The 27,936-nt window shown below is 43.7% G+C and overlaps 2 protein-coding genes across 39 annotated transcripts in view; one reads left to right on the forward strand and one right to left on the reverse strand.

Moving 5' to 3' along the window:
• GIT2 (GIT ArfGAP 2) overlaps positions 1-18,101 on the reverse strand; it is a 40,820-nt gene extending 22,719 nt beyond the window's left edge. For 21 of the 36 annotated variants that reach the window (XR_014069949.1, XR_014069948.1, XR_014069946.1 and 18 more), the window contains exons 1-11: positions 17,915-18,101; positions 13,286-13,419; positions 11,586-11,698; positions 10,878-10,983; positions 9,275-9,361; positions 9,029-9,159; positions 8,115-8,209; positions 5,310-5,355; positions 4,119-4,170; positions 806-878; positions 460-557 (exon numbers count right to left, since the gene is read on the reverse strand). Coding sequence is in view for 15 of the 36 variants with exons in the window: in XM_081546144.1 (XP_081402270.1) it covers positions 460-557; positions 806-878; positions 4,119-4,170; positions 5,310-5,355; positions 8,115-8,209; positions 9,029-9,159; positions 9,275-9,361; positions 10,878-10,983; positions 11,586-11,698; positions 13,286-13,419; positions 17,915-17,966 (987 nt within the window). In the remaining 21 variants the exon portion in view is untranslated. The remainder of the gene's footprint in view (positions 1-459; positions 558-805; positions 879-4,118; positions 4,171-5,309; positions 5,356-8,114; positions 8,210-9,028; positions 9,160-9,274; positions 9,362-10,877; positions 10,984-11,585; positions 11,699-13,285; positions 13,420-17,914) is intronic. The other 15 variants (XR_014069950.1, XR_014069947.1, XR_014069954.1 and 12 more) reach the window with 1 other exon arrangement.
• A 3,599-nt stretch (positions 18,102-21,700) lies between these two features.
• Positions 21,701-27,936, forward strand: part of ANKRD13A (ankyrin repeat domain 13A) — a 36,013-nt gene continuing 29,777 nt past the window's right edge. For all 3 annotated transcript variants that reach the window (XR_014069956.1, XM_081546150.1, XM_081546151.1), the window contains exon 1: positions 21,701-22,055. Coding sequence is in view for 2 of the 3 variants with exons in the window: in XM_081546150.1 (XP_081402276.1) it covers positions 21,960-22,055 (96 nt within the window). In the remaining variant the exon portion in view is untranslated. The remainder of the gene's footprint in view (positions 22,056-27,936) is intronic.

The following is a 27,936-nucleotide window of genomic DNA, read 5'->3' on the forward strand; positions in this document are numbered from 1 at the left end:
TGAAAGGATGCAGTTAATTTTGAGGCCTCTGTAACCAGTTAACAAACTACCTTTCTGCAGTCTGCAGCAGTTTAAACTCTTATCTGTAGCATAAGAATGCCACATCCTTACCAGTGTGGAGTCTCCTTTATCATGTACTTTATTAATTTGATGGATGAAACACTCATTAATGCCTTCAGGTTGCTTTATTTGATTACTAATGGGGTGAAATATTTCTTTAAAAGGCATTTGAAAGCCATTTGTAATTCTTCTGTGAACTGTCTTCCGTTCTTTCTCAGTCACTTATTAACTTCTGTTGCTTTTCTTATCAATTTGTGACGTGTGTGTGTACGTAAAGGATATTACCATTTTAAACAGTAAAAAAACATTTTAAATAACTGTCCCGGGAAAATAAAACACCACGATATCGGTCATTCCCCAAAGATCACTACTAGTGTGTTTTTGGACTCTGCCACTTGCCTGGTTCCGTGTCGATGAGTACTCGGGATTGACCGGAAGGAAGGGGACGACGGTTGTCTCGGTCACCAGGGTGCTGTGGTTCTGCGTGGCAAGCCAGACTAGCCGGAGGAAAGAGCCAGAGATAGAATCTCATCACCACGGGCGCCACTGCTCCTCTGAGAGCCGCGGCTCCCGCGTTACTAGGGAGACAGGGTAGCGCACTCCGAAGCCAACATACACAAGAGTCAAAGTCGACACACGTGTTATCAGGACAGCAGGAGTTGGGCAAGGAGAAACACTGAGGCTGGCAGCTTGCTGCTGCCTACGGTAACAGAAGCTTAGCAGATAGAGCCACATGTTAAGTCACCTGCATCAGTCTCTCGCCTGTCAACTTCGTCGTACACATCCATGGCAAGTTCTTCAAACAAATGATTACTTAGCTGGAAGCAAAAACATATCAGGGACACAAGGGACAAGGATTAACGCTAGGAGAATGAGTGAGGACTGTGACTTATTCACCCTTCTACCTCCAACGTCTTATCCAAAGCCAGCGCTTACTTAGCAAATACCCACTGTTAAACAGACAATAGCATTTCCAAAATGGTACAGATCCTCTAAAAATGCCTCCCACCCACTGCAGCCTCCCTCCAGACATGCAGATAAGAGATGCACAAGGCAGCTAAAGTGCGTATCTCAAAGACAGGGTCCATTCTCCACTCTTCGCGTGACATCACCTTTAAGTCTCTTCTGCTCTTTCTGGAGAACATTTGCCAGTGACCCCCCTCCTGCTCCCATTGTAAGGGATCCTAAACCCCTGGTAGGATAAATAAGTCAAAACACACCACTTCAAGAGGATAAAACGTGCCCTGCAGGAAAATACCACCCAGACCTCTGGGTTAAGTCTCTCTGCTGTCTTCCTCAGTAGGTAGGGGTCCTCCAAATCCAAAGAACTACCTGAGCGTCCCCTACCAAGGACTGCCTGTCTAATCAGTACACGGTGCAGTGTCCCAGCAAAACAGTCCCCACAGCCTGGGGCACTCGCCTGGCAGCAGCCAGGTCTTCTTCAAACCAAAGGAGACTAAGCCCCTGCCAGGCTGGCCCCAGCTCTCCCTGGACTTCCTCCCTCATGAAACCCTGCTGCCCAGTGGGTGCTACTTCCGGGGTGACTGCTGCCCCAAACTCTGAGGGCAGATGCTGAATTTGTTCCATTCCCTACTATTCCTTTCATTCCCATACAGCCCCCAGCACCGAGATGGGACTCTAAATATCCATTCATTCACTGACCAGAAGGTATTTCCTGCACAATTTAAACCTGCCTGTGCACACCTTATTGGGACTTGTTAAAATGGTTACAATACATTGTTAGGTGACAAAGGCAGAATAAACAATTCTGTAATTATGCTTCGGTTAAAAAAGACAGGCATCTGAAACAAGAATCAGAAAAATATACCAAACTACTGAGCCTGAACTTATTAAGAATATAGTAAATGAAGATGATTCCCTTTCTCTACTTTCCAGATTTCCTCTAGTGTGGTTACACTACATTTATAATTAAAAATCAGCTCTGAGAGACTTTTGCTGGATAAGGTGGTGAAGGATCGGGAACTGAACTTGCATCGTAAATACTCAGCGCGCTTCCTCCAAGGGCTGACAAGCTAATGTCCTCATTACTAACAATCACTACAACAGCACACTGCTGAGGGCTTACACTGGAGGTGCCTTGCTAATATCATCATCATAGAAATACTACAGCTCTCTGAAGACAGAACTACTGTTATACCACTTTACAGAGAAGGATACCCAAGCACAGAAGTTAGTGTGCCTCAAGTCACAGAGCCAAGAAGTGAGGGACTGGAGATGCAAGTTTCTCTCAAAATGTTAAAATTTACGAATTCAAGGAATACATTAGTCATCTTATATTTCTCCCAGCTGTTCATTAGGGAGGGAGGGAAGGAAAGAGGGAGGGAGAAAGGGAGATACCGTAGGATAAGCACTAAACTGGCCCCGATACAAGGAGGAGACTGCAGGGTGTGGGCAGCTGACCCTCACCAAGCCGCTCTGACTTGCAGCTCGCTGGACCACTGTCTCACTTTCTAGGAGAGGACACAGGGCAGTGCGGAGCTCGTCTGACCCAGAGCCCAGGGTCTAGAGAGCTACACTCAACTTTGTCCCAGATATTTATCTAGTGCCTTTAACATCTAGAGATATTACAGACCTAACCCCAGCTTTCAGCCAAGCAAATGCAAAACAGCATAGTAAGGGGAGCTGGGGTTTTCTCTTTAATTTATTTAAAATATTATTAAATTATTATTTAAAATAATTTATTATTTTATTTTAATAGTATTATTAAATAGTAATACTATTATTTTAATAGTATTATTTAAAATAAAAATTGGCTTACATACTGTAAGTAATTAAAAGGAAACAGAATATTCAGTGTTGACTCCAAAGCTTATCATCTTAACTACAGAACCTCCTTAGCTTAAGAAAGGCAGTAAAAACACACACACACAGAACTGCAGATACAGAACACAGAGACACCAAACAAATTGCATAAAATACATTTATTGCATATTACAGGTAAATGCTAGTAATGAGAAATTCATTTAATGTATTACGTAGTACTTAATACTATATGAAGTTCTAGTAAAGAGTCTCCTATAAAAGGGGGATGAAGAGTAAGACATGAATTAGGAGAGTTGTGAGTTCAGAGCTGAGCTTTGGGAAAACTCCTACCTACATTGCAAAGGTGGTCAGACTTCAGCCACTTGAATGATGAAAGGGAGGACAGCTGGGAAAAGGGAGTTCCTGAAAGAAGACCTGAAGGTTGCCTGAGAGGGTGCTAACCCTTAAAGAAATATTTAAATACACACACCCACACCACACACAGTGGGAACCAGATGGGAAGAGGGGCCAGAACTGAAGAGTGAGAGCAAGATGATGCCCTTAAAGGTTATGACAAGAAGGATCTTGGTTCTGATCTTGAGAGCACAGAGAACAGCTAAGGTGGGTGAATCAGGTGGTTAGAATGGCTGGGGAAGTGCCAGGTGAGGCTTCATTTGTGGGGACTTAACATAGAGATTGTGTTCCCAGAGGAATACATTTCTCAGGGGCCTGATTTAAGCTGAAATGGACAGGCTGGAAAGAAACATGCATACTAAAGTGACCTTGTGACCTGAAGAACTGGGTAAACTCTGAGCACACAGCCAGGGCAGAACTGCCCATTAAAAGCCTACATTTTACAAAGCTCTGATGAATGGCATAGAACATGCCCGACAGTGAGTGGGGGCTGGATCCCAAATGGCAGTGAGCTTTTTATCAGTCTCTAGCATCCTACGAGGCTACAAGTCATCCCAAGGAGTACCCCACTTACTAGTTTACACTGAGAGAAACTAGGAAACTCTTACAGGGAGAAACAACTTTCTAAAGTCAAAGGCACAGTCCTCACTTTTAAAATGACAGAGAAAGATAGCAGTATTTGAAGCCGAGCCAGTGAACCGGATGTACTACACTTAGTACTTCCATTCTTCTTTAGTGCAGACTCGATGGTCTGCTTCTGATTTAATGTCTGAGAGGATGAAACAAAGTCATCTGATGTACTAGGTAACAGGCTGAGAACAGGTATTAGCATGACACATGGTTTTCCATAGGGGAGTTCACTAGGAAATAGAGATACTCACAGACTGAAGTTTCTTCTTAGCAGCTTTTGCCAATTCAGACAAATCCAGGCTGCTAAGAAAATGTACAACAGTGATAAGCAAACAAATAAAACCATTTTCATGAGCTCTGTAGAAGGTTAAGGTAGCCAAGGGATCAAGATATTCATTACAGCTCATGGACAAGGTCAGAGGTCAAAATTCTTTAGTCCAACAGTCAGTGAGGAAACTGAACAGAACTTGGTAAGACTATCTCCTAGAAATACCATAATTGTGCAAACATTTCTCATGGTAAAGAGAAAAATAACCACCTACCAACCAAAAGGCAAAAACTATCGCCATGCTAGTCCCCAGGGTGTGTATGTGAGAAACCATAATTTTTAGAGTATTTTTTTAAAAAGTACGATAGAAGAAAAATACAAAAGGGGAAAAATGTTAAAAACCAGAATGGCAAGATTACACATGGAATAGCAATTAATCTTTTCACAAACTCTTGACAGGATCTGTGCAAAGGTTATTAGCTATATAAGGGTTTAAAGTTCATTTCTACAGCCATGATCTCATCTGACCTTATAGACCAGAGGTCAACAGATTATAATCCCTCTTTTTGTTCAGCCCATGAGCTAAGTATGGATTTTACATTTTTAGGTGGTTGGGGGAAAAAAACACAACAAATGATACTTGGTAATATGTGGAAATTATATGAAATTCCAATTTTAGTATCCAGAAATAAAATTTCACTGGAACAGACATGCCTTTCATTTATAGGGTCCACGGATGCTTTCATTTACAACTGGCAGAGTAGCTGTGGCAGAGGGTATGTGGCCCAAAAAGCCTGAAGTATTTACTATCTAGCCCTTAACAACAACCACAAAATTTGTTGATCCCTATCATAGACAAAGGATATATTCTCTTATAACACAGAAATATTCTGCGATATATCCAGAGACACAATATACTGTCACAGCTGGCTAAAACTATGACAGTATCACAGACTTCGATTTTTTTATTAGCAAATTTGTTACTTGCGTTCTTTCAAACTTAAAAATTTTATATGGTGGTTTACTTACAGCCGTCTTATTTCCAAAGTGCATAGCCATAAAAGAGAAAAATGTATGGGCTTTGTTAAACACAAAATATAATACATTTATACACTAAACAACCAAGGAAAATACTAGCGACAGATATAACTGATTGGTATTTCAATGGCCTTACCTGTCTGCCATTTGAGGTATTATAAAGTGCTGCCCATTTTTGTGATCTGAAATAGAAACCAAGCCAGAGTTTCATTTGTATAAATACTAATAAGATCTGTAAAGGAATACCATTATTTTCTGAATTTATGTTTTGCTCCTCTCACTACACAGTTTTCTTTCCTCTCTCCTCTTTGCTCTCTTTTTTTTGAATATTTTGAATTGAAACATCTTTTGATTATTTGGGTAATTTTTCAACATTCCATTTTAATTTATCTCTAGAGTTTCTGACCATATATGATTGTATAGTCTTTTTTTCAATGCTAGGGATTATAATATGCATAACTTTTTACAATCTACTAGAAATAATATTTTACCATTTTAAGAAAAGTGCAAAAACTTACCTTCATATTTCTTTTACCCTCTCCCCTCTCATGTTGTAACTGTCAAATATATTACTGACACATGCTGAAAAACCACACCATACAATACTCTAACTTTTGCTTTACACTGTCATACATACCTTTAAAAAACTTAAGAAGAAAACAGGCTATTGTATTTATCCAATACTTATCATTTCTGTTGCTGTTCTTTCATTCCTGAAGTTCCGAGATTCGCTCTGGTTTATCAACTCCCTTCCACCCAAAGAACTTCCTTTAGTATTTCTGTTAGAGCAACTAATTCTCTTATTTTTTTTTCATCTTAAAATGTCTGTTTTTTTTTCATTCCTGAAGGCTATTTTCATGGAAATAGAGTTCTTTTCTTTCAGCATTTAAAAAATATTGTTCTACTTCCTTTTCATCTCCATGGTTTCTGATGAGACATCCACAGTCATACACATAATTGTTCTTTTATATAGTATTTTTTTTCCTTGGCTGCTTTCAAGGCATTTTCTTTCTTCATATTTTAGCAGTTTGATTTTGATGTGTTTGAGTGATCATTGGAGTTCATTCTGTTTGGAGGTCTCTGAGCTGCTCGAATTGTGATTTTACGTCTTTTGCCAAATTTATAGAGTTTTTACCCAACATTTCTTCAAATATTTTTTCTGCACCACATTCTTTCTCATCTCTTTCTGAGAGTCCGATGATACAAATGTTCTGGTTTTGTCCCGTAGGTCCCTAAAGCTCTGCTAAGCGTCCTTTTCCTCCCACTCTTCTTTCTCTCTGTTGCTCAAACTGGATTATTTCTAGTGATCTATTTTCAATTCGCTGACTTTTTTCTTTGTCATCTCCATCCTAATTAAACCCATCCAGTGGGTTTTAAAATTTTAGTTATTGTATTTTTTAGTTCTAACATTTCTGTTCTTTTCTGTATCTTCTGTTTCTCTGCTGAGACTTTATTTCATTTGCATCAAGAATGTTCACACTTACTTCTTAGAGCATGATATTACTATCTGCTTTAAAATCTTTATCTGATAATTCCATCCTCGGAGTCACTGAGGGTTGGTATCTGTTAATAACTACCTTTTCCCATGCAAGTCTTTGGGATTTTCCTGTTTCTTCACATGTCAAGTAATTATGGATGGTACCCCAGATATATTTTGCATAGTATGTTGTGGAGACTCTTGTGAGTCTTCCTTGAATTCGGTGGTGAATGTTAATCTTTTGTTTTAGCAGGCACCTGACCAGGCAGGTTCTGCCTCCTGGGCCAAGTGGTGAGAGAAACTAAAGATAAAACAAAAGCTGTCAGAGTTCCCCTTAGGCTCTTGGTCAGAGATTTAGGCACCTGTGCTTGCCACTACTGAAGCCACAGGATTACTAGTGGGGAAAGGAAAAAAGAAAAGTCCTGTGGGAACTCCCCGATTCTCAGTCCTATCAGAGTCCCATTTCCTGCTCCTCAGACCACAAAGAGAAGGCTTCTTTGCACCCGCTGTGCAGTTCCAGGTTTGGGGCTGTCCTGGAGGCCGTATCAGAAGTAAAATAAAGGGGACACTCACCACCAGCTTGATGTCACTGTGAGTTCCCTAACCTGCCTGCCAGAGTCCTTAGATAGCTACTCCATGCATTTTTGGTCCAAAGTTTTTATTGTGTTCAGAAGGAGAGACAGGGCGAAGTATGCTTACTCCATCTCACCAGGAACTGGTATCACACCAGGGGCTCTTAACTCTGCTGTACAACCAGGGTGGAGAACTACTGGTTATGTGATTATACACATATGTGGATATGCTATATCAGGGGTTGGCAAGCTTTTTCTGCGAACGGCTAGACTGTAAATATTTTAGGCTTTGTGGCCATATGGTATCTGTTGCAACTACTCAACCTATTCAATTCTGCTGCTGTAGTGTGAAAGCAGTCACAGACAACACATAAATGAGTGGGCATGGCTATCTTGCAATAGAACTTTATTTTTAAAAATCAACATTAATAGGCTTATCTGGCCCACGGACCAAGGTTTGCTGACCCCAGTTCTACCTCATGAACAAAGCAGGTTAATGGGAAAGTTCACTTTTTCCCTTTTCCCCATTCCTTAGCTAGCAGAATTCTGCAAACAACTATAGAGGTTAAGGCTTTGCTCTTCCATGCTGACTCCCATTAACCACAAGAACTGTGGTGCCGCATTCAGGCTGGGTTCAACGATGCTCTCTGATTCCTGAAACGGCCACTACTGTAGAGCAATCATTTTAAAAACTAAAATTTCAAGCTGTGATCAATGTTATGTATTTCACACATAGCAAAAAATGCCACAGTCATCATTTCACACAGAAATCCTTATTTTCAGTTTTCTCAAGGATACGTTAGAGCACAGACCATAAACAGCAGTGTCCCGGCTTGCTCTTCCAGGGACTGTCTGGCTGCAGGTGTGGAGAGGCTGCTGTCCTTTCACTCACCTGGTTTCCTGCCACAGAGATAGAAGGCTAGTCTGTCCGTCAGCTCATACTGTATTTCTACAAGGCGCTCTGCCAGTTCGTGGTGCCCTCCTTGCCTACAACAGAAAACCAAGTGCCGTTTATACTACTCACTGGCCATGGGTGCTAGAAGAGAAAAGTACAGAGACATCCCCTGAGATACCTGAGGAGTTTATCAAACGTGACTTTTCAGAATAATCAACCTTTTTGTGTGAGGTTAACTGTCAAGGTCGACTCTGATTCCCACTTTTACAGAACTGCTTTCACAATCTCAGCTACCCCTTTTCTCTTATTAATTTATGAGACAGGGGACTCCCCTGGTGGTCTAAGGGTTAAGAACCTGCCTGCCAATACAGGAGACATAAGAGACGCAGGTTCAGTCCCTGGGTTGGGAAGATCCCCTGGAGAAGGGCATGGCAACCCACTCCAGTATTCTTTCCTGGTGAATACCATGGACAGAGGAGCCTGGCAGCCTATAGTCCATGGCGTTGCAACGAGTCAGACACGACTGAGCACACATGCACATCCACACAGATCTGTTTCTAAGTTCAAGCAATGGCTAAAAGTATTTAAAAAAACACTGAGGAGTGGGTTCTGCAACTCTTTACACTTGATGTGGACTCCAACTATGGCTCAAATACCACTATGTTACAAAGGATAAAAAAAAAATGAAAGATTAGAAGCTAAATCACAATGGTTAATGGTTCTACCTTCCCTGACTTTGACTGGCTCTAAGATTATATGCACTTGAAATACCTTCATCTGCAAAATAACAGAATTCAAATCTTTGAGGGAGCTAAATGCTACCCAGGCACAATTTAGCCACTTTTAACAATGAATCATACACAAGGTAAATAATCCCAAACAGAGAGAGGAAACAGAGTCGAGTCTCTCACCTGGCATAGTCGACAGGAGTCTTCCCACTGGAGTCCTGGGTACCCGGGTCTGCTCCATATACTGTCAACAATTCCGCCTGTAGAATCTGCCCTGCTTTGGAGGCCACGTGGAGGGGGGTGTTTCCTTTCTCCTAAGAATCATTAATACAAGTACACAAAAAGTAACAAATTAAATAAGCGGAAGGCTAACCAAATGCAACCCATTTAGTTTCAACTTAATATCTGAACCAATATGTGCTTTCTTACAGGGTGAAAAAAGTTGGCTTGTGCTCCTAAAGATAACAGCCTCAAACAGGTTTCGAGATTCCCTGTTCTCACGCTTGAATGGAGTTGCTGAAAAATACACAAACAAGAAAAGAATGTTTGTTAAGAGCGTAAAGAATGAGGGAGCAAAGCAGCTGGCAGACCACTGCAATCCACATTATCGCAGCACTACATCATCTTTATCTTGCTTAGCAAGGTAGATGAAGCCATCTCTCCCGTGCTGGTCACAGCTGCCCCTGGGCTCTAAGGCAGAGTCAGGCCCACGTTACTGATAAGGAAACTAGGGCTGGGAAGGCTGGTGTGCCCAAAGGTGTGATCTAAGTGGTGCAACCAGTCTCTGAGTGAGAGGGAGTGTGAGGAGGGTTTGAGCATGGCGCTGAAGTCTGACAGACCTGAATTTCAAACCATATACCCCTCAAGCTGTGTGAACTTGAGAAAGTGTTTAAAGCAGTCTGAACCTGTTTCCTTATCTCTAAAATGGTGATAAAAATGCCACCTATTCACGGGCAACTATAAGGGATCGATGATACAACAGAGCACGGAGCCGGTACACAGGAAATGACCAAAGAAAACAGCTGCTATTATTATTGCTGTTGTTATTAGCTGTTAATATTGAACCTAGGGCTTTAGAGCTTCAGATCCTAGACTGTGTAAATCACAGGATTCTGCCTTATATCACACCCTCTCCACAACACTAGTCTTGGCCTTGTGTACAGTGATTTAATGAAGTCTTTTGGGGTGGAAATAGGCCTGTGGCATATCAAATTCTGTAGCGCTGCAGAAAAGCCCTTATACATTCAGAGGATAAGCTGCCTTCCTTCAACTCTTCCTTCAACCCTAGAATTGTCCAAAATGCAATCATCCTTACCTCAGGATTGAAGAAAGCTACTCTAACATCTGCATCCAGGTCTTGTTTTCCTAATTAATTTTATTTTTAAAAATTGTGGTTTAAAAACACAATGAATGGAAGTAACAATCACATCCACCTTCAGGCAAAGTTTAAAACTGTGAACTGTGGGTGCCTCTGCTCTGTATGAGCATCTGCCAAAAGCAGCGCTTTGAAAATAAAGATACGTGTTTTTGTGGCATCTCTCAAAAACATGCAAAGGCCCACATAAAGAAAGCCATCGACTCATCTTGTGAGTTTAATAAACCATCCCATGGACTACGGCTCTGAGTGATGCCCTACTTCCTGAAGATCTCACTCAGCATGCAACCTAGAAACCTGCAGAAGTCCCACAGACCTTGTAGTCCCTCCTAGAAACAAACTCTGACATGTCTCCTATTTCAAAGCTCCACAAACAAAAACTTACAGAAATACAACTCTAAAACCAGACCTAGAAAACACAAAGTTTCCTGGATACTTATTTTTTCCTTTGTCCCACTAGTATACCTCCACTAATATGGATGGTTGCCATTTGAATTAAGATGAGAGAAGAAACCAACTGCAAAAAAAGCTGTTACTAATTATTTTGTGTACAGAAAGGAGTTGTTTTTCTTTTCTTTCTAAGTGTCTTTTTTTCCCCAAACAGGACAATGTGCTATTTCATCCGGTAATTTCAGGATTCTAAAAGGTGTGACCCACCTTACTGAGATCTTTGGCGGTTACACTGTCGTCATCCCGGCAGGGCAAGCGGTGGACAAACGCTAACATCTGATACTTGGCTCTGATGAATTCTGCTTTATTAGGACTGGTTTGAGAAAAAAAAAGAGAAAACAGTTCACTTGCAGTTCAGATACAACATTCCCCATTCTTCAGACTGTAAAGAGAAGAGGAAGTGACCCATATATCCCACTCAAGAATAAAAGGAACAATACTGAAGTAAGCTTTGGCAGTGTGTTAAGACCTGAAGTCTGAAAACGTACATTAGTCATTATAATGGCCAGGACTGCAGAATACCTGCTTTTTATAGTATCTTTCTTCTCTGTGTAATTTTCTGAAGTGGCCTAGCAACCTTGGGAGGAAGCAGCTCTTTGTCCCATCTTGTAAGAATCCAGATGTCTGGTCTGACTGCCTGTTGGTTGAGCACCTAAGCTCAAATCCAGTGACATCAACAGCCACCAAGCTTTAGTCTTAAACTGGAGAAACCAGACTTGTGCTGGGTAGCCATGTGGAAGAGACGGTCCCATGCCTGGCTTCGTTTTGCATTCCTAACGGCAAAGAGTTCAATGCACAACTGGGTGACTACCTCCTGCGCTGCCCCTGTGGAGGCTGGTCCAAAACAGCTGCGCTCCTTTCAGTGGGCCCCAGAGGTTAAGAAGAAATAAGAGTATTTATAAACATTCCACTCACTGTACTTTATCCTGTGGATTAGCTTTGCGTCTTCCACTCATAATAGAGGTGGGGTCCAGTAACGAATGCTCCCATATAGAATTAGCACCATTATTATACAAGGTTTCAACCATCTAAAACCAAGCAGTATAAAATCACATTTTAATTTCTTTCTACAAACACCCCGTGGAAATCAGTGACTGAACTGATTCCACTACAAACACTAGCATGACTAGGAGATCACACACCTCATTACTTTCTGCTGTAGAATGAGATAGAAGAACCTACACGCAGGATTCAGGTTTGACCAGGAGGCTAGCTAAATACTTCAATGGGTTTGATTACATTTTCTAATACATGATGAAGAAAGAGCACTTTGACACTTTAGGACAGCACTGCCCAAGCCTGAGCGTCCAAATACTATTTTTCAAGAGTCTTAATCTTTTTCTTTAAATCCACTTACTTTCTAAAACTTTCACTAGCAATTATAATCTGATGCGCTAGTTATAGTTTTATGCAACCATTGAAATAAATATTTGAGTATTACCTACATCTACCCTTGATCAGTGGTAAAGAATCTACCTGCCAACACAGGAGATGCAGGTTCAGGAAAATCCCCTGAAAAAGGAAATGGCAACCCACTCCAGTATTTCTGCTGGGAAAAAAGCCCATGGACAGAGGAGCCTGGTGAGTCTGTAAAGAGTTGGACCCGACTGAACGATTGAGCAGGCACATCCACCTCGAGTACCACTAGTGGTCCACGTGTCACTCTGGAAACTGCTGTTCTAGGGTCAAGTCTGGCATTTTAAACTACTCATCTCTGGACTTTATTCATATCCTATAATATAATATAGGATAATGACATAATATCTGTACTCTGTATAATCTGACAGCAGTAAACACCCATTTTCACATGGGAATGAGCTGTTAGAAACTTCTGAGCAGAAGTTATTATTAATAATAAACCATATCTCCCAATTTCATTTCAGAGCATGACTCCTGACAGGGTTCGTCTGATATTTACAACAGTGCAGATACTGTCATATCAGAGATCTAAACTCACCCTTTTGGGACAGGCTGTGCAGCTGCCACAGATTTAGTAAAATATGTACTCAAGACAAATGAAGGCGAAACACATGCCTAAGTCTGAGTTCCAACAGAACTCAAAGAATGTGTACCCCAAAATAGAAGTAGCCGGTGACATGACAATGGACCCCCAAAGAAAACAAAGAGCCCACTGAATACTTGGCAGGGTGTTAGGCATTCAATCAAAACAGAACTTGATTGCCTCTAACAGGTTACAAGAACTTTAAGAGAACTTAAGTCAGACGTGTCAGAAACTTCGGAGGACTCCTATCAAAGCAGGAATCTTCATGAAAAGTTTCTAAGGCAGTTGCTTTCAGAAACATTCATCGTGGTAAGTGGAAAAGACAGACTGTTTAAAAACAATTTCTGGCGATATTCTAGAAAGTCGGCAGTAAAACATTAGGAAGAAATTTTAATGACTATCTGTCTACCTATAGTCGAGCTTTTCCAGATTTCACTAGGAGGAAAATAATCTTAAATAATGAATTCAGTACTTATATATAGCACTGATAAGCATGGCACCTCTACTCAATTAGGATTCAAACATTTTTGTAAGCTTTAAGAAGTGTAATTTCAGTTGCTAAAAGAGTAACTCCTAAAAACTTAAATTTGTGGGGAGAATTCTTATTCTTTACCTGAAGCAATGTTGGAGGCCACGGTGTGTGTTTAAGATGCCTCACTTGAGAGATATGGCGCCCCAGACTCCGATGGACACTGCAGCACTCGTCGCATATAAAAGTTCCCCTATTTACTGATGCCCAGGAAGGATCTGGAAAGAAGAGTGAGATCAGTGGCAAGGATATCAGGTGGTTGCTATTCTGCCAGGTGGCAAAAGATGACCAAGGTTTGGTGTTTCAGAAAAACAAGACATTTCTGTTGGGTTGGTATGCTAGTCAACATGTTAAGCTGGGGAGCTTGTCTGGTGATACCACCTATCTTGGCTGGGGGTACAACGTTAATAGAGACGGAAAACATGAATTGAAGCCCTGAGTGAGTCTTTATCTGCTTTCTGGTCCAGGGCCACAATCTGTAGCCCTAATAAGATCTGCTATCTCAGATGTGTGCTCTTTCATTAAATGAAAGAGAAGCAAATTGAGAGGGTTCACCTGAATCATTCTGACTCCATCTCCACAAATGGCAGGACAACAAAACTGTCTGTGAACAATCCACACAGAATTATGTAAAGTGAATGGTGAAAAGACAGCTACCCTAATACTGCTGCACGTCAACATGCCTCTGGGCTTAGCAGAAAGCTGCAAGCGACGCAACTATAAAACAGCTCAGCCGTGGTGGCTCTGAAAACAGACTGGGAAACCTGGCCTCCTCCACTAGGAAATGTGCTAGAATATCCATTAGCTGTTTTAAATAAACTGTTGAGTCTGATCTCATCACAGACCTGAAAGAACAGACGCTGTAAAAACATCGGCCTCACAGAAAAAAAGATGCAAAATACAAATGAGCAATATTTTTGATGTGCGCATGATACTTTTTTTCCTGTGAAGTCCAGCAAAGCCTCATTAGACATCCTTTGAAACAAGGAAAAACGCACACTTGGTAAGCAGTAAGAATAACTCACGCTGGGAAAGTAAACTAAATATTTAGAAACTCAAAACACAGACAGACCTTCTACATTTCATCAGATTCACACAAGGGGTGACAATAGGTGCCGCTCAAGCTGCTTGGCTTGAGGGTTATATTTAAAAATTCTTCGATGTCCACAAAAATCTCTAAAATGCATGTACACCATCTTTACCATTTCTAACAGTTTATTCAAACCCCTTCCAACCATATAATGAAAAGTTATGGGATTTCAATCAAAGACAAACTGGGAGTCAGAGAGTGTGGTGGTTAAGAGGGCTGGCTCTGGAGGCAAGCAGTCCAGGGTTTGAACCCCAACTCTGCCACTTCTTGCGCAAGGATCTTAGGCAAGTTATTTGAGGGTGCTCATCATGGATCAAATAGAAGAACAACACATCTCAGGGCGGCGAGGATATAAAGAGTAAGTGAAGCTCTTTGCATATAGTAAGTACTCGGTAATGTGAGCTGTTATCACTTTTCCCAATTATTTTGTAAGCACCATTCAAGTATTTTCAAGAGCTCACTGCAATTCATGGCCACTAGAGAAAGTCTTTGATTGCTAATACTCGAAACATTGAATGTTCCACATGAACACTATCTTACTACACTGAAAAACCTCGTGGGGTTTTCAGGTAGTTGAACTCAGAATAGGATATGAACTAGATTCATTTTAAAAAAAAGGTAAACCAGGACTTCCCTGGCGATCCAGCGGTTAAAACTCTGCACTTCCACTGCAGGGTGCACGTGCTCAATGCTTGGTCAGGAAACTAAGATCCTGCATGCCGTGCAGCACGGCAAAAAAACAAACAAACAGGTAAACTATTTACTATGATTTGATCATAGTTAATCAAACGTTTTGGAGCTTCAGCTTCAGCATCAGGCCTTCCAATGAATATTCAGGGTTGATTACCTTTAGGATTGACTGGTTAAGGAAATCAATCCTTGAATATTCATTGAGAGGAGCAAGGATCAATGCTGAAGCTCTGAAACATTTGATTAACTACCATCAAATCTTAGAAATTAGTTTACCTATTTTTTTAATTCTTTTATTTTTTGCCATGTTGCACAGCACTAGAATTCCAACTCATTGGAAAAGACCCTGATGCTGGGAAAGATTGAGGGCAGGAGAAGAGGGCGACAGAGGACAGAGGACGAGATGGTTTGATGGCGTCACCGACTCAATGAACATGCATTTGAACAAACTTTGGGAGACAGTGAAGGACAGGGAAGTCTGGCATGCTGTAGTCAATGGGATTGCAAAGAGTTGGACACCACTTAGGGACTGAACAGCAACAATCAAAAGTTTGCCATGAAACAAAACTGAAACAAAATTCTTCAATGAAGTACAACTATGTCAGTACTACTAAAGCATTCTAAAAAACAAAGACTGGAAACGTCAAGATGAAAGATCCCTGCAAAGATACATAACAACTTTGCTTTTTGCAGTATGATACTACTACTAATGACACACATACATTAAGACTTTATTTTGAAGATCAGCCTTGGTTTTCACCTATCATTCAGAGAAGTCACGATCCTCTTGGAAGAAATCAAATAGGAACAAGACAGCAAGGATTTAACACACGCTAAGCAAGGCTCTCCACTACAAGGCTTTCTACTAGTCATCTTAACATCATGAATCAGAATCACATGAAGAGAATATCAGAATGTTAACGACATAGTAAAATCCAGTGAACCCCTTCCAATTTATGTGAACATTTTATGCTAGGGCTTCTTAACATGGGTTCTAGGAACACAACCAATGGGCTTCAGAAACATCTATTATCCCACTGAGAAATCTTAACAAATTCTGTGTGAAAGGTGAAGTGCATGTGCATTTGGGGGGAGAAGGTCTTAGCATTCATCAGAATCTCAAAGGGATCCAGAACTGTAAAGGTAACTCTCTCACTAGGGCTTTGCAGAAAAGGCAGCACAAATTCCTAGCTGCTCAAGTTCAGAACATTTCAAGGTAGCCTAATTATATTCAAAACAGGAAGGAAGTGACTCAAGTCTCTGTAGATTAGGCATATGAGACAACAACTAAAAAAGATACAATGGAAGAGAAAAATGTTCTCAAATGCACAAAATGCCGCAGAAGTGCAAGACAGTATTTAGTACAGAATTCAGCGTGACAACGGAGATGCAATTTTCCTGTGCTCCATATACCATCCACTGAGAAGCAAAGAACGTGCACTTCAAGAGGAAGTTTGAATCTAGATTCATGTGAATCAAACATCACAGAAAGTTCAACCGAAAACAGGCAAGAAAATAAGGAAGTGGAACAAATAACATTTTTAGAGAATACAACGGAGTTCGTATGACAAGCTTAGTTTCTAAAGTACCTCTTTTTAAACTCCTCCACCCGTTCTCCCTATCTTCAAAGGAAACTGGTTAACTCTACTTACATTATACAGGCTGTGAAATAACCACATAAGGTTTGAGTTATCATAGTACTTTTAAAAAAGGTCTCCACCTCCATATGACAAGATGAAGTTTAAAACAGAGTGGTGCTCAATGACTTCATTAAGATTGTTTATTGGACACTATTGTGCCAAAGAAGCCATCTTACCTTTTGAATTACTTCAAATTCAAAGCAGATAAATCCAAGCACTGAAAACAGCAGAGGCCTGTCAACCCGGCTCCAACGGCTAAGATAGATCTGAACTCGAAATCTGAATACTAAACATGGGAGGGATGGTTTCCGCCCTTCAGTGTTCCCATATGCCTAAACTGCCTGAACACCCAAATGGGTATAGTTGCCAATGATTTGGTGTGTTTGTTTTGTCAGTAGTAATTAATGTATAATTTAGAAATTCAACTATAGCTTTAAGGGGCTGTGAAGGTTCTGTACACAATACAAAAAACGGGGGGGGGGGACACAACAACCCCCAAAACCACCTTAGATAAGACGATCTTAAGCATATTCATTGAAACTGCTCTACCCCTGAGCACCGTACTCTCAATCATCCTCGCTCGAAAAATGAGGAAATCAAGACTTGGCCAAATGAAGTAACCAGCCCAAGGTCACCCAGAGGCAAAATCTAGTTTGAACTCGGCCGGTTCAGATCTCAGAACTTGAGACAAGCATTGCTTCCTCAAGTGCCGGTCGGCGTTTGCAAGATCCCGTCATCCGGGAGACTGTCCGCGGCGGAGTGGAGACGAGATGTTAGAGGAGCGGGGGAAAACACGTCCTTGGGGGTCCTCTGGCGAGTCTCAGTGGAAGGAAGCGGCGAGCGTCGCCCACTCCGGACAGGGCCTCCCCCCACCCCGGGGCGGGGGTCTGGGGGGCTGTGGGGAAGAGGGGGGTGACACCTGCAGCCTCTGGGGGCCGCAGCCGGGAGGACGCTCGCAGTTGATTTCTCTAATTGGCCTCCTCGTGGATTGCCCAAGCCCCTTCCTGTTGGGAAAGCGGCCCCGACCCCGCCGCCTCCCCGCCCGGCCTGGGACAGAGGGGACGAGAAAGAAGAGAGGGACGGGAGTGACTGGAGGGCGGCGGCCCCCAGCCCGGCTCTGACAGGCCCGGGACGGGTTCCGCCCCACGGCCGCCCAGGCTCCTCCTCGTCGTGACCCGGGGCATGGGGTGCAGAGCTCCACTGCCCGGACCCGCCCGGCCCGAGGGGGCGGCCCCGGGGCAGGGGTCCTGGCCAGGAGAGCTAAGGGGAGCGGGCCCGGCCGGTGCGACTCACCCGGCCCGCTGCAGTCAGCGCACACCTCGCTGCTCCGGAGCCGCTTCGACATGGCTCCAGCCTCCCACCTGCCGGGAACCTGGGGCCCCGGGACAGCGAAGGCGGCGGCGGCGGCTGCGCTTCCGCTCTAACGGGTCCCCGCGGCGGCGCTGGCGGCGGCCGCCTCTCCCCTCAGCGCCTCACAGCCGCGGCGCAGCACGCACGCGCGGGGAGGTGCCCTTCGGCAACGGGCAGGTCATGTGACCGGAAAGGGCACGCTTCCTTGTCGCCATTTTGAGTGAGGGCAGGTGTCTCCTTTTCAGTTTCCAAACCTCCTTAATTTGAGGGTCTCCTTCTCTAGAAGAGATTCACTTCCTCCCAGTGCTGATTAATACAGGGAAGCAGCAAAATGTAGTGACCAGAGGTATGCAGCCACAGCCTTCCTGAGGCAATCAATCGTCAAGTCATTTAGCATAACTTTGGCCAAGTTCACTTATGTATTCATTCCTTTATTCAACAGATACTTATTGACCAGGGCTTCCTTGGTAGCTCAGCTGGTAAAGAATCCGCCTGCAATGCAGGAGACCCCATTTCAATTCCTAGGTCGGGAAGAGCCCCTGGAGAAGGGATCGGCTACCCACTCCAGTATTCTTGGGCTTCCTTGGTGGCTCAGACGGTGAAGAATCCGCCAGCAATGCTGAAGACCTGAGTTTGATCCCTCGGGTTGGGAAGATGCCCTAGAGGAGGACATGGCAACCCACTCCAGTATTGTTGCCGGGAGATCCCCATGGACAGAGGAGGCTGGCGGGCTACAATTCATGGAGTCACAGAGTCAGATAGGACTGAGCGACTGAGCACACATTTAATGAAGTGAAGTCGCTCAGTCGTGTCCGACTTTTTGCGACCCTATGGACTGTAGCTTACAAAGCTTCTCTGTCCATGGAGTTTTCCAGGCAAGAGTACTGGAGTGGGTTGCCATTTTCTTCTCCAGGGGATCTTCCCGACCCAGGGATCGAACCCAGGTCTCCCGCACTGCACGCAGACACTTTACCATCTAAGCCACCAGGGAAGCCCATGTACTATGTTCCACACACTGTCCTGGGCACTGGAGAAGGAGCAGTGAGCCAAGAAGACGAAATTTTCTATATTTATGGAGCTTACACTCAACTCTGCTAGATCTACAATAAAATAAGTAGGAATATATTAGATGTTTCCCTATGCTGCAGTTTTAATCTTACCTGGAAAGTGGAGATAGTCTGTCTACCTGAAGCCCATGATTCACATTTGCATAGCTTGTTACCTGAAAATGATTTTTACATTTTTAAAGGGGTGTAAAGAGGAAAAAAAGAGGAGGGAGAGGACGAAGAATATTCAACAAAACTCCTACATGACATGCAAAAGCTAAATATTTACTATGGACAAATGGAATAACTTACAGAAGCATATAGTGTGCCTGCCCCATAGTGAGCCCTCAGTAATAGTTGCTCTTATTGTTGGAATTAGATATTGCTATTATTTCCTAATTACAGATTTTTTTGTTTTTGTTCTTTGCGAGTGAGAATAGATAACCTTATTTACAGGACTACATGAACACAATGAGATGAGTTTAATCAGTCTGAAAGAGAGCAGAGAGGTGATCCTAATGCTAATGAACATTGTATGTATTACATATGTGTAAACACAACTATGATCACCATTCGGCAAATATTCCATGGCTATTGTGGGCCAGAAACTATCTTGACTTCCAGGTACTCTGGTGAGCAGCCATTGTGGATTTTTTTCACTAATAAATTAAAAGAAATGTTCAAAGATGACGAGACAGAGGATTAAATTGCCTGAGACTTCTGAAAGGATAAGAAGTCCTAGAAGGGGTCTCAGGAGCACTGGTCTTTGGTTCATCTCTTCATTTTTATAAATGTGTGGTGTGGGCATAACCACATAAATCCCACACATTCCACAATTAGAGCCTCTGGGTTCCATCCTGATGCTCCTGCATCCTGTTTTGGTTCACAGACTCACAAATCTTCTGGCCTCAACATGTGTGGAGAAAGGATTAGGCCAGGGTTCTCGAACAGCTGTTGTTGCAGGCGTCTGAAAAGCTGGATGTTCACAAGCAGGGAAGGCAGAGGGTACGCTTTCAGGATGCATCAAATAACTTTGCCCAGCTATGTGGTCTAGTTGTGGACAGCTGTGCAGAAATCTCAGGCTGGCAAGCAGCCATGAGTTGACTTGGTTCTTCATTGAATCAAGGAGCTATAGTGTCTTAGGTTGAAACCCAAAAAATGAACTTACGTTTGGCTGACTGTGGTCGTGTAAGTATTATCTATTAGTCCTTTCGGCCATAACCGCAAATTCAAAAATAAAGGACACTCATATGTGGAGTAAACCAGCAACTTAGGTAACTTTGAATCATAACCCAGTTTGTAGTTGAGGCAGAACAGTGCTTCTCAAAGGGGGTCGGGGTGTTTGTGAATTTTTTTCCTCCAGGGGACATTTGGAGACACTTTAGGGGGAGTGTTACTGACATCTAGTGGGTAGAAATGGCGGGGATTCTGCCCAACATCCTACACAGCACAGGCCAAGCCCCACGTAAAGTATTATGTGGTTCCTATCTTCCTTTCCAATTTGGGTTCCTTTTATTTCTCTTTCTTCTGACTGTTGTGTTAGGACTTCCAAAACTATGTTGAACAAAAGTGATGCGAGTGGGCATCCTTGCTCCTGATCTTAGAGAAAATGCTTTCAGCTTTTTACCCTTGAGTATGATGTTAGCTGTGGGTTTGTCATATATGGTCTTTATTATGTTGCAGTGTGTTCCCTGCAGTATGTAGCATTCTACAATGGTATACTACTCAGTCATTAAGAAGAATGAAAATTCGCCATTTGCAGCAACAAGGATGGACTTTGAGGGCATTATACTAAGTGAAATAAGATAGAGGAAGACAAATACAGTATGATATCACTTACATGTGGAATCTAAGAATTACAACAAAGTTGTAAACATAACAAAAACGAAGCAGATTCACAGCTACAGAGAACAAACTAGTCCTTACCAGTGGAGAGAGGGGTAATATAAGTGTGGGCGGGTGGGAGGCACAAAACTACTGGATGTAACATAGACTCAAGGACGTATAGTACAATACCAGGAATATAACCAATATCTGGCAAAAACTGTAAATGGAAAGCAACTTTTTAAAAATGTATAAAAAATAAAAATAAATCCAAAGTAAAAAATAAAAGTTACCAGAACAGCAAAAACAAATAAATCAAATTTATGCGGTTCAAAATGGGCTGAAGTTGAGAAACTCTGAGCTAGAACCATCCTCTCATGGGGCAACTACTTAACGCCACTTCTCCAAGAGTTTATGATGCCTACTTGAAAATTGGTTGGTGTTGCCCACTTCCAAAATGGCTCCTGACCAATCGTGGCAGGATCTGCCCAGGTCCAAAAAGGCTGCAAGAGAGTCAGGAACTAGAATGGTTTGATCCAGGAGCCTGTTGTCACCACCCCCGACCGCAGAGCCGATGGAAGAGGCCCAGTTGTGGACCGAACCATATGAGGGACCTGGGGCAGGGGTAAAGGGGATGATAAAGGCTAGATCGAGTTTTCCAGGTCGAGATCGTAGGCTAAGGAAGAGAGTTTTGTCTCTGTTTTCGGTATGATGCTGTGATTCCCGGTATGGGGTCGGAGGTGGGTAGGGTTGGGCGGACCCCGGGCCGGGTGGCTAGCCTCGCCTCCCCCCGCACCTCTGCGCGCGGTGGTCCGCTCCCCGCACTTCCCTGTTTGGGGCAGTTCGGCCCGCAGAAGTCGGTTCGCTAGCTGTCAGCGCGGGCGGGAGCGCCGCGGGGCGCGGGGTGGGCGCGGCCGACCCCGTCCCCCACCCGGCCCGCGACCCCCAACCTCCCGCGCGTGCCCTGCACCCGACCCCGCTAGGCCGGCCGGCCGCGTACCGCGCCCCCTCGCTCGCTTGCCTGGTTCTCTTCGCTGGCCGGCGAGCGCCGGAGACCCCCACCGGGGGCTGAGGCTTGGCAAGCGGGCGGTGAGGGCCCGGCTGCGGCTTCCCTCACCATGTCCTCGCCCCGCGACGCTAGCGGCGACTTCCCCTTGCACCTCCTGGTCTGGAACAACGACTACCGGCAGCTGGAGAAGGAGCTGCGGGACCAGGTGAGGGGGCGAGGCGGGCATTTTCCCCCGGCGAGAGGAGCCGGGGAGTCGGGGATCCTATCGCCTCCCTGAGCCCATCTCCAGCCCTCTACCCTCGGGGCACCGCCGTCCCCTTCCACTCAGCAGTCGAGGAACAATAATAATAACAGCAGGATGTGTATTGAGCATTTAATGTGTGCCAGGCCGTGTGTCGAAGGTTTTATATACACCCTCCCTCTTAACCTTTCCAGCAGCCCTAGGAGGTAGGTACTATCCTTTCATTTTACAGAGAAGGAAACTGAGGCGCTCAGAGATTATGTCCCTTACACAAGGTCGCTTACCTAATAAACACCAAATCGAGATTGTAACTCTGGCCAACTGGCTCCAGCGTTCAACGTCTTAACCAGTTACGCATGCCTCTCTCCAAAATGTGTGAACAACACACACCTCTCACCCTACCCATTCTTTTTGTCAGGAAGGGCTTGGTTGGGTTTGGAGTCCAGGTTCTAACTCTCCCTGTGACCTTGGGCAAGGCATTTTCCCTCTCTGGCCCACGTCCTCTTCTTTGTGGAATGAGGGTGTTGATACCCATGTGGGCAAATTCTGTACTTGACTGTTACCAATAGGTCTGGGGTGATGCCCAGGAAAAGCTCCCCAGGGAGGCTGATATACACCAAAGTTTGAGAATCGCTGGTGCACAACATCCTTAAAATCACTTCCTGTTCTAAAGTGCTTTGATTCCTTTTTTATTTATTCCCAGCTTTAAAAGCAGTGGTTCTCAGTTGGAAGTGATTTCCTCCCTCATCTCACACATCTGGTAATTAATAGAGACATGTTTGTTTGTTACACATGGGGAGTGGGTGTTACTGGAATCTAATGGGTAGAGGCCACAGTGGCTGCTTAGTATCCTATAAGGCACACATGTGTAAGACATCCCCCTCCCCAGTTAAGATTTGTCTTTCCCAAAATGTCAGTAACATCTTGCTTGAGAACCCCTGTCTTCAAAGCAGCACAGTGATTCTGGGAGGTATTGGTAGTTACAAACCGACAGACTTGAGCAGTTCGGATGTGTATGTGTGTGTTTTAGTCACTCAGTCGTGTCCAGTTCTTTGCGACCTCATGGACCGTAGCCCGCCAGACTCCTCTGTCCATGGAATTCTCCAGGCAAGAACACTGGAGCTGGTGGCCATTCCTTTCTCCAGGGGACCTTCCCGACCCAGGGATCGAACCTGGATCTCCTTCATTGCAAGCAGATTCTTTAAGTCTGAGCCACCAGGGAAGCACCAAGCAGTTAGGATAGAGACTTGTAATTAACTCATGTAATTGTTCTGGTTGACTTCATTTTATCTAGTATGTCAAAGTTCTGGTTTTTGAATGGCTCAAATTTGATGCTCTAATTGTCAAGAAATTCTAGAGGAAAGAGAGCATTGGTTTTCTTCTGATTTGCAAAAATTGAGCAAGGTCAGTATTCCCCCCCACACACACCCCACTTGATGAACAGTTACTGCTAAGTGTGTTCTTTCTTTTTGGCTGTGTTGGATCTTCACTGCTGCCCAGGCTTTTTTCTAGTTGTGGTGAGCGGGGCCTACTCATTGCAGTGGCTTCTCTTGTTGCAGATCACTGGCTCTAGGCAAGTGGGCTTTAGCAGTTGCAGCTCAGGTGGGCTCAGTATTTGTGGCTCCTGGGCTGTAGAGCACAGGCTAAGGAGTTGTGGAGCCCAGGCTTAGTTGCTTTGCGGCACGTGGGATAGTCCCTGATCAGGGATCTAACACACGTCTCTTGCACAGGCAAGCGGATCCTTTACCACTGAGCCACCAGGGAAGCCCTAAGTGTGTTCTGGTACTCTGTCATCTTTCTTTTAAGTCTGTTGAGCACCCACTGGAAGTCAAAAGTTGCCCTTTTTTCTTTTAAATTCTCTGTCCACACAGAATAAACTTTTGTCGTAAGAGTCCTTGTTCCTAATTAGATCATGCCCCCAGAGTAAATGATTCAACAGTTAGGCATCACAGTATACCCGATGATTCAGTCCCCTTTCTCTTACTAGACGTAGCTCAGCCATCGTTTCGTTGTCGGCTTTAAGTCTCACCTTAGACACTTTAAAAATGACCAGACAGTCTTTGTTTTTAGGCCTGCTGTGTTTTGCCTCTGCACTTCCTCAGTATCGGAGCCTCACAGCTTCTTGTGAAATATTGAGATAAAGTACAAGGAAAGTCACAAAACTAAAATCCTATCTGATAGAGTGGTTTAGCGTTGTCATTGAACCACACACAGGTTCAATACCAATTTCAGAAAACAGCAGGCTTTCTGTTCATGGGAGGTGAGGAAGAGAGTTAAAGTGAAGCACCGTTTTTCTTTATAGAAAAACTCAGTCGATAAGAACAAAGTCTTGGTTTGTAATCTAAAATGTGGCATGGGTGAATTATTTCTTTTTCCTGCAACTTGTGATAGAAACGTTCATCGAAAGTTCTCTGTGCCTCTTACTTTGAAAAGTATTAAGGACACTGGTGATTAGCGAATTCAGATTTTGCAGCAAAGTAGTCCTGGGATACATTGATCCTTAGTGCCTTTGACTGTCAAGGAGGTCAAGAAAGAATACGCATCTTTGCTAATTATTTAGTTTTGACTTTGTTATCTGTTATCACTGTAGATCATGCCACAAGATTGTTTTCTCTGGGGGAGAGATTGTTGAAGTGTACTCAGAAAAAAACATCCTGACTGTGGAAGTTGGACTGTCATGACCACGCAATCCAATTGCGATCCTGAAACTTTGGCCATTGAAGGGGTGGAGATGGGGCTGGCTTCACGAGTGTGCAGGCTCAACAGTTGCACAGGGCCCTGTCCTCAGAAGTGGCTCATGCTTGGTTCAGTGCTCTGTTGTCATCATCTGGAAAGTCTTAATATTTTCTTTTGAAGAAGGGGCCTTGCATGTTGATTTTTATCTGGATCCTGTGAATTATGCAACTGCTTCAGGATCAAAAAGTTGAACATTGATACCATTAAAACACAAGGCAGGGAATATTTTGTTGCTTTCATATTTATTGAGATCATCTGTTAATTATGAAATAGCTATCTACTCCTTTGCCTTGGAGGCAGTTAGGTTAATGGCCAGTACTAATGCTGGTAAAGTTGTAAGCTTGGGTGCTTAATTTACCCTTACCAAATCAGTTCATGAGCTGTCAAAATGCGGAGCGTTAACACTAAACGCTTACTATTTTGCCAGGCACTGTGCTGAAATGTTTTTGTTGTTTTTGGTTTGTTTTAACTTTTTCTTTTATATTGGAGTATAGCTGATTAACAACGTTGTGATAGTTTCAGGTGGACAGTAAAGGGACTCAGCCATACATATACATGTGTCCATTCTCCCCTAGACTTGTCTCCCATCCCAGCTGCCACTTAACATTGAGCAGAGTTCCCTGTGTTATACTGTAGGTAAAAAATACATATACATACATACATATATATATATATATATATATATATTTTTTTTTTTTTGGCCACACTGCACTGCATGTGGAATCTTAGTTCCCCTACCAGGGATCAAACCTACCTGCACGCTGCATTGAAAGCATGGAGTCTTAACCACTGGGCTGCCAGGGAAGTCCCTTAAAATGTTTTATGTGCAGTTTTAGATTTAATTCTCACATCAGTCCCCAGGGGTTAGTGCTTGTGTGATTCCCATTTTACAGATGAGGAAACAGAGGTGGAGAGGTTCAGTCACCTGCTTACCAAGTCATCAAACCAAGATGTCAAGCCTGAGGAAGTCACTCTCACAGAATAAGAATCCTGTATTGTTAACCCTCCCGCTTTCCTTCTTTTGGTAAAAGTGCCTCCATTTCAAGATTCTGGAGAAAGAGGCAGGGAACAGATCAGAAGGTGTGGGCCCAGAGTACCTGGAAGCAGTACATTTACAGCTGCTGCTGTTAATATCATCATCATCCTGGGAATGTAGCTCCTTTTATGTATGTTCCAATTTTTCTACAAGGAACCCGTATTGGCTACATAATTAAAAACAAAAAATTCCCATCACCCCAGCAATAAAGCCAGCTGTTTCACTTAAGGCTTTGTTTGCCAGTACTTTTCTGCAGTCCGTTCTTCATTCTTTCCATCCCACGAGTGAGACATGAAGCGGGCACACTGGTAGCTGTAAGAATTTTTATTTTGTTCTAGGAACAGCAGCACAGAAAGAATCAAGTTTATCCAAATGAAGAAGAATAAGCACGTGTTTCTGAGTGTGTGTGAGTCAGCCCCAGTCCCACCATGTCTTGTTCATTTAGCTGAAGTTCACTGCTTGTGTAACTTTGTCAGAGATGAGATTGTTTCAAGCTTTCAACGTTTACTCAGCCGAGGCACTTTATTAAGTGCCTCTTAACCCATCAGCTCTACTGTCTTTAATATTCAGTGGGGCCTTGAAGTTGGTCGGTGCAGTTGAAATGATTTGTGTCCTGGTTATGTCGTTTGTCACTTAGCCAGAGAGGTCTGTTAAACATCTTTCAGCGTTCCTGCCGATGCTGGGAGAATGAATGAAAATTTAAGGGGACAGATGCAAAGGACAATCCATGCACCTTAGCAGGGGAGGGAAAGCCCTGTGGGATCAAGTAGGGTAGATGGGGGCAGATGAGGCCTGGCTCCAGGGCCAGCCCTCGGTTAGGGAGCCAGCAGTGAAAGCACAGAATCTGGGCAAAAGAGTGAGGACGTTCTAGGCAGTGGCAGTGCTCGGAGCCTGACCGGGAACCACCCAGGGGTTCTCATCCCAGTCTGGGGCAAGGCTGGGTGAGGCCACCGGGCACTCATTCAAGCCAGTGCCTGTTGGCTGGAGGCCCGCCCTGAGCCAGAGCCTTGGATCCAAGGGAAAGAGCCTGGAGCCTGCTCTCAGGCTCTCCTCCTCAGCCCTCAGGCTCAGCCACATCTTAGAAACCAGGCACGTATCTATACCTCCCCCTCCCCCGGACTTGGGGTGGGAGAATCAGCTCAGGCCCCGGCTGGCCACAGAGGACCAGGGCCGTCTGGAAGCGCACAGAAATGGGGGTGGTTGACTCTCTCGAGCAAAGGGAGGACCAGTTAGCAGCCTCTTGCCTGAGGCCTTCCCGCAGGAGGTACCTGCAATAGTTTCTAAAGTTCTGACTGTGCGCCACTCAGAGTGGATCCACTGAGGCTAGTGAGGGACCTGGAAGTGGACCCTGCTGTCGGACGCTGCAGCCTGCACTCAGCTGGAGAACAGCAGGCTACCAAAGAGGGCTTGGATAAGAAAAATTGGTGGGCTTAAAAATTAGCACATAAGGAGACATGGAGAAATCTCATGCCTTTTCTTCTTTGGGGGGCGCTATGATCGTTTACAGAGCTGGCAGTTTTAATTTGGTGCAGCTCATCATTGGAGAAACTTAAAGGAAAAACTTAAATGATCAGCTGTGACAGTGAATTCCAGTGAAATTCTGAGAGCTCTGGCTCACTCAACTCACGTCATTAGTTGAGGACCCTCAGCTTCCCTATTATCGGTAAGGAAATTTGAACAAATCCCTTTTAGGGAGAAAGTGACAGCTTATGTGAAGCAATGTAGTGTAGGTGTATAATCATAAGAGCTGACTCTTCTAAGAGCTTGCCATGAGGTTTACACTTGTAAGACTTTTGTAAGATAGGTGGGTTTTGTTTTTTGTTTGTTCTTATTGTTCCCATTTTACAAGGGAGCATACTGAAGCTCAAGAAGAGTTAAGCAACTCATCAAAGAGCATATAGATAGTAGATCAGATTTATGTGTTACATGAAACACATACATAGGATGATTTTTAAACATCTTTATTGAGATTCAGTTCCCTTATGCAATTCACCCATTAACGTGTATTATTCACTGTTTTTAGTGTATTCCCTGAGTTGTGCAACTATCACCACAGTCACATTCCAGAACATT

The sequence above is a fragment of the Giraffa tippelskirchi genome, chromosome 11 (genome assembly GCF_054371585.1).
Source record: "Giraffa tippelskirchi isolate mGirTip1 chromosome 11, T2T-mGirTip1v1.2.pri, whole genome shotgun sequence".
NCBI classification, from domain to species: domain Eukaryota; kingdom Metazoa; phylum Chordata; class Mammalia; order Artiodactyla; family Giraffidae; genus Giraffa; species Giraffa tippelskirchi.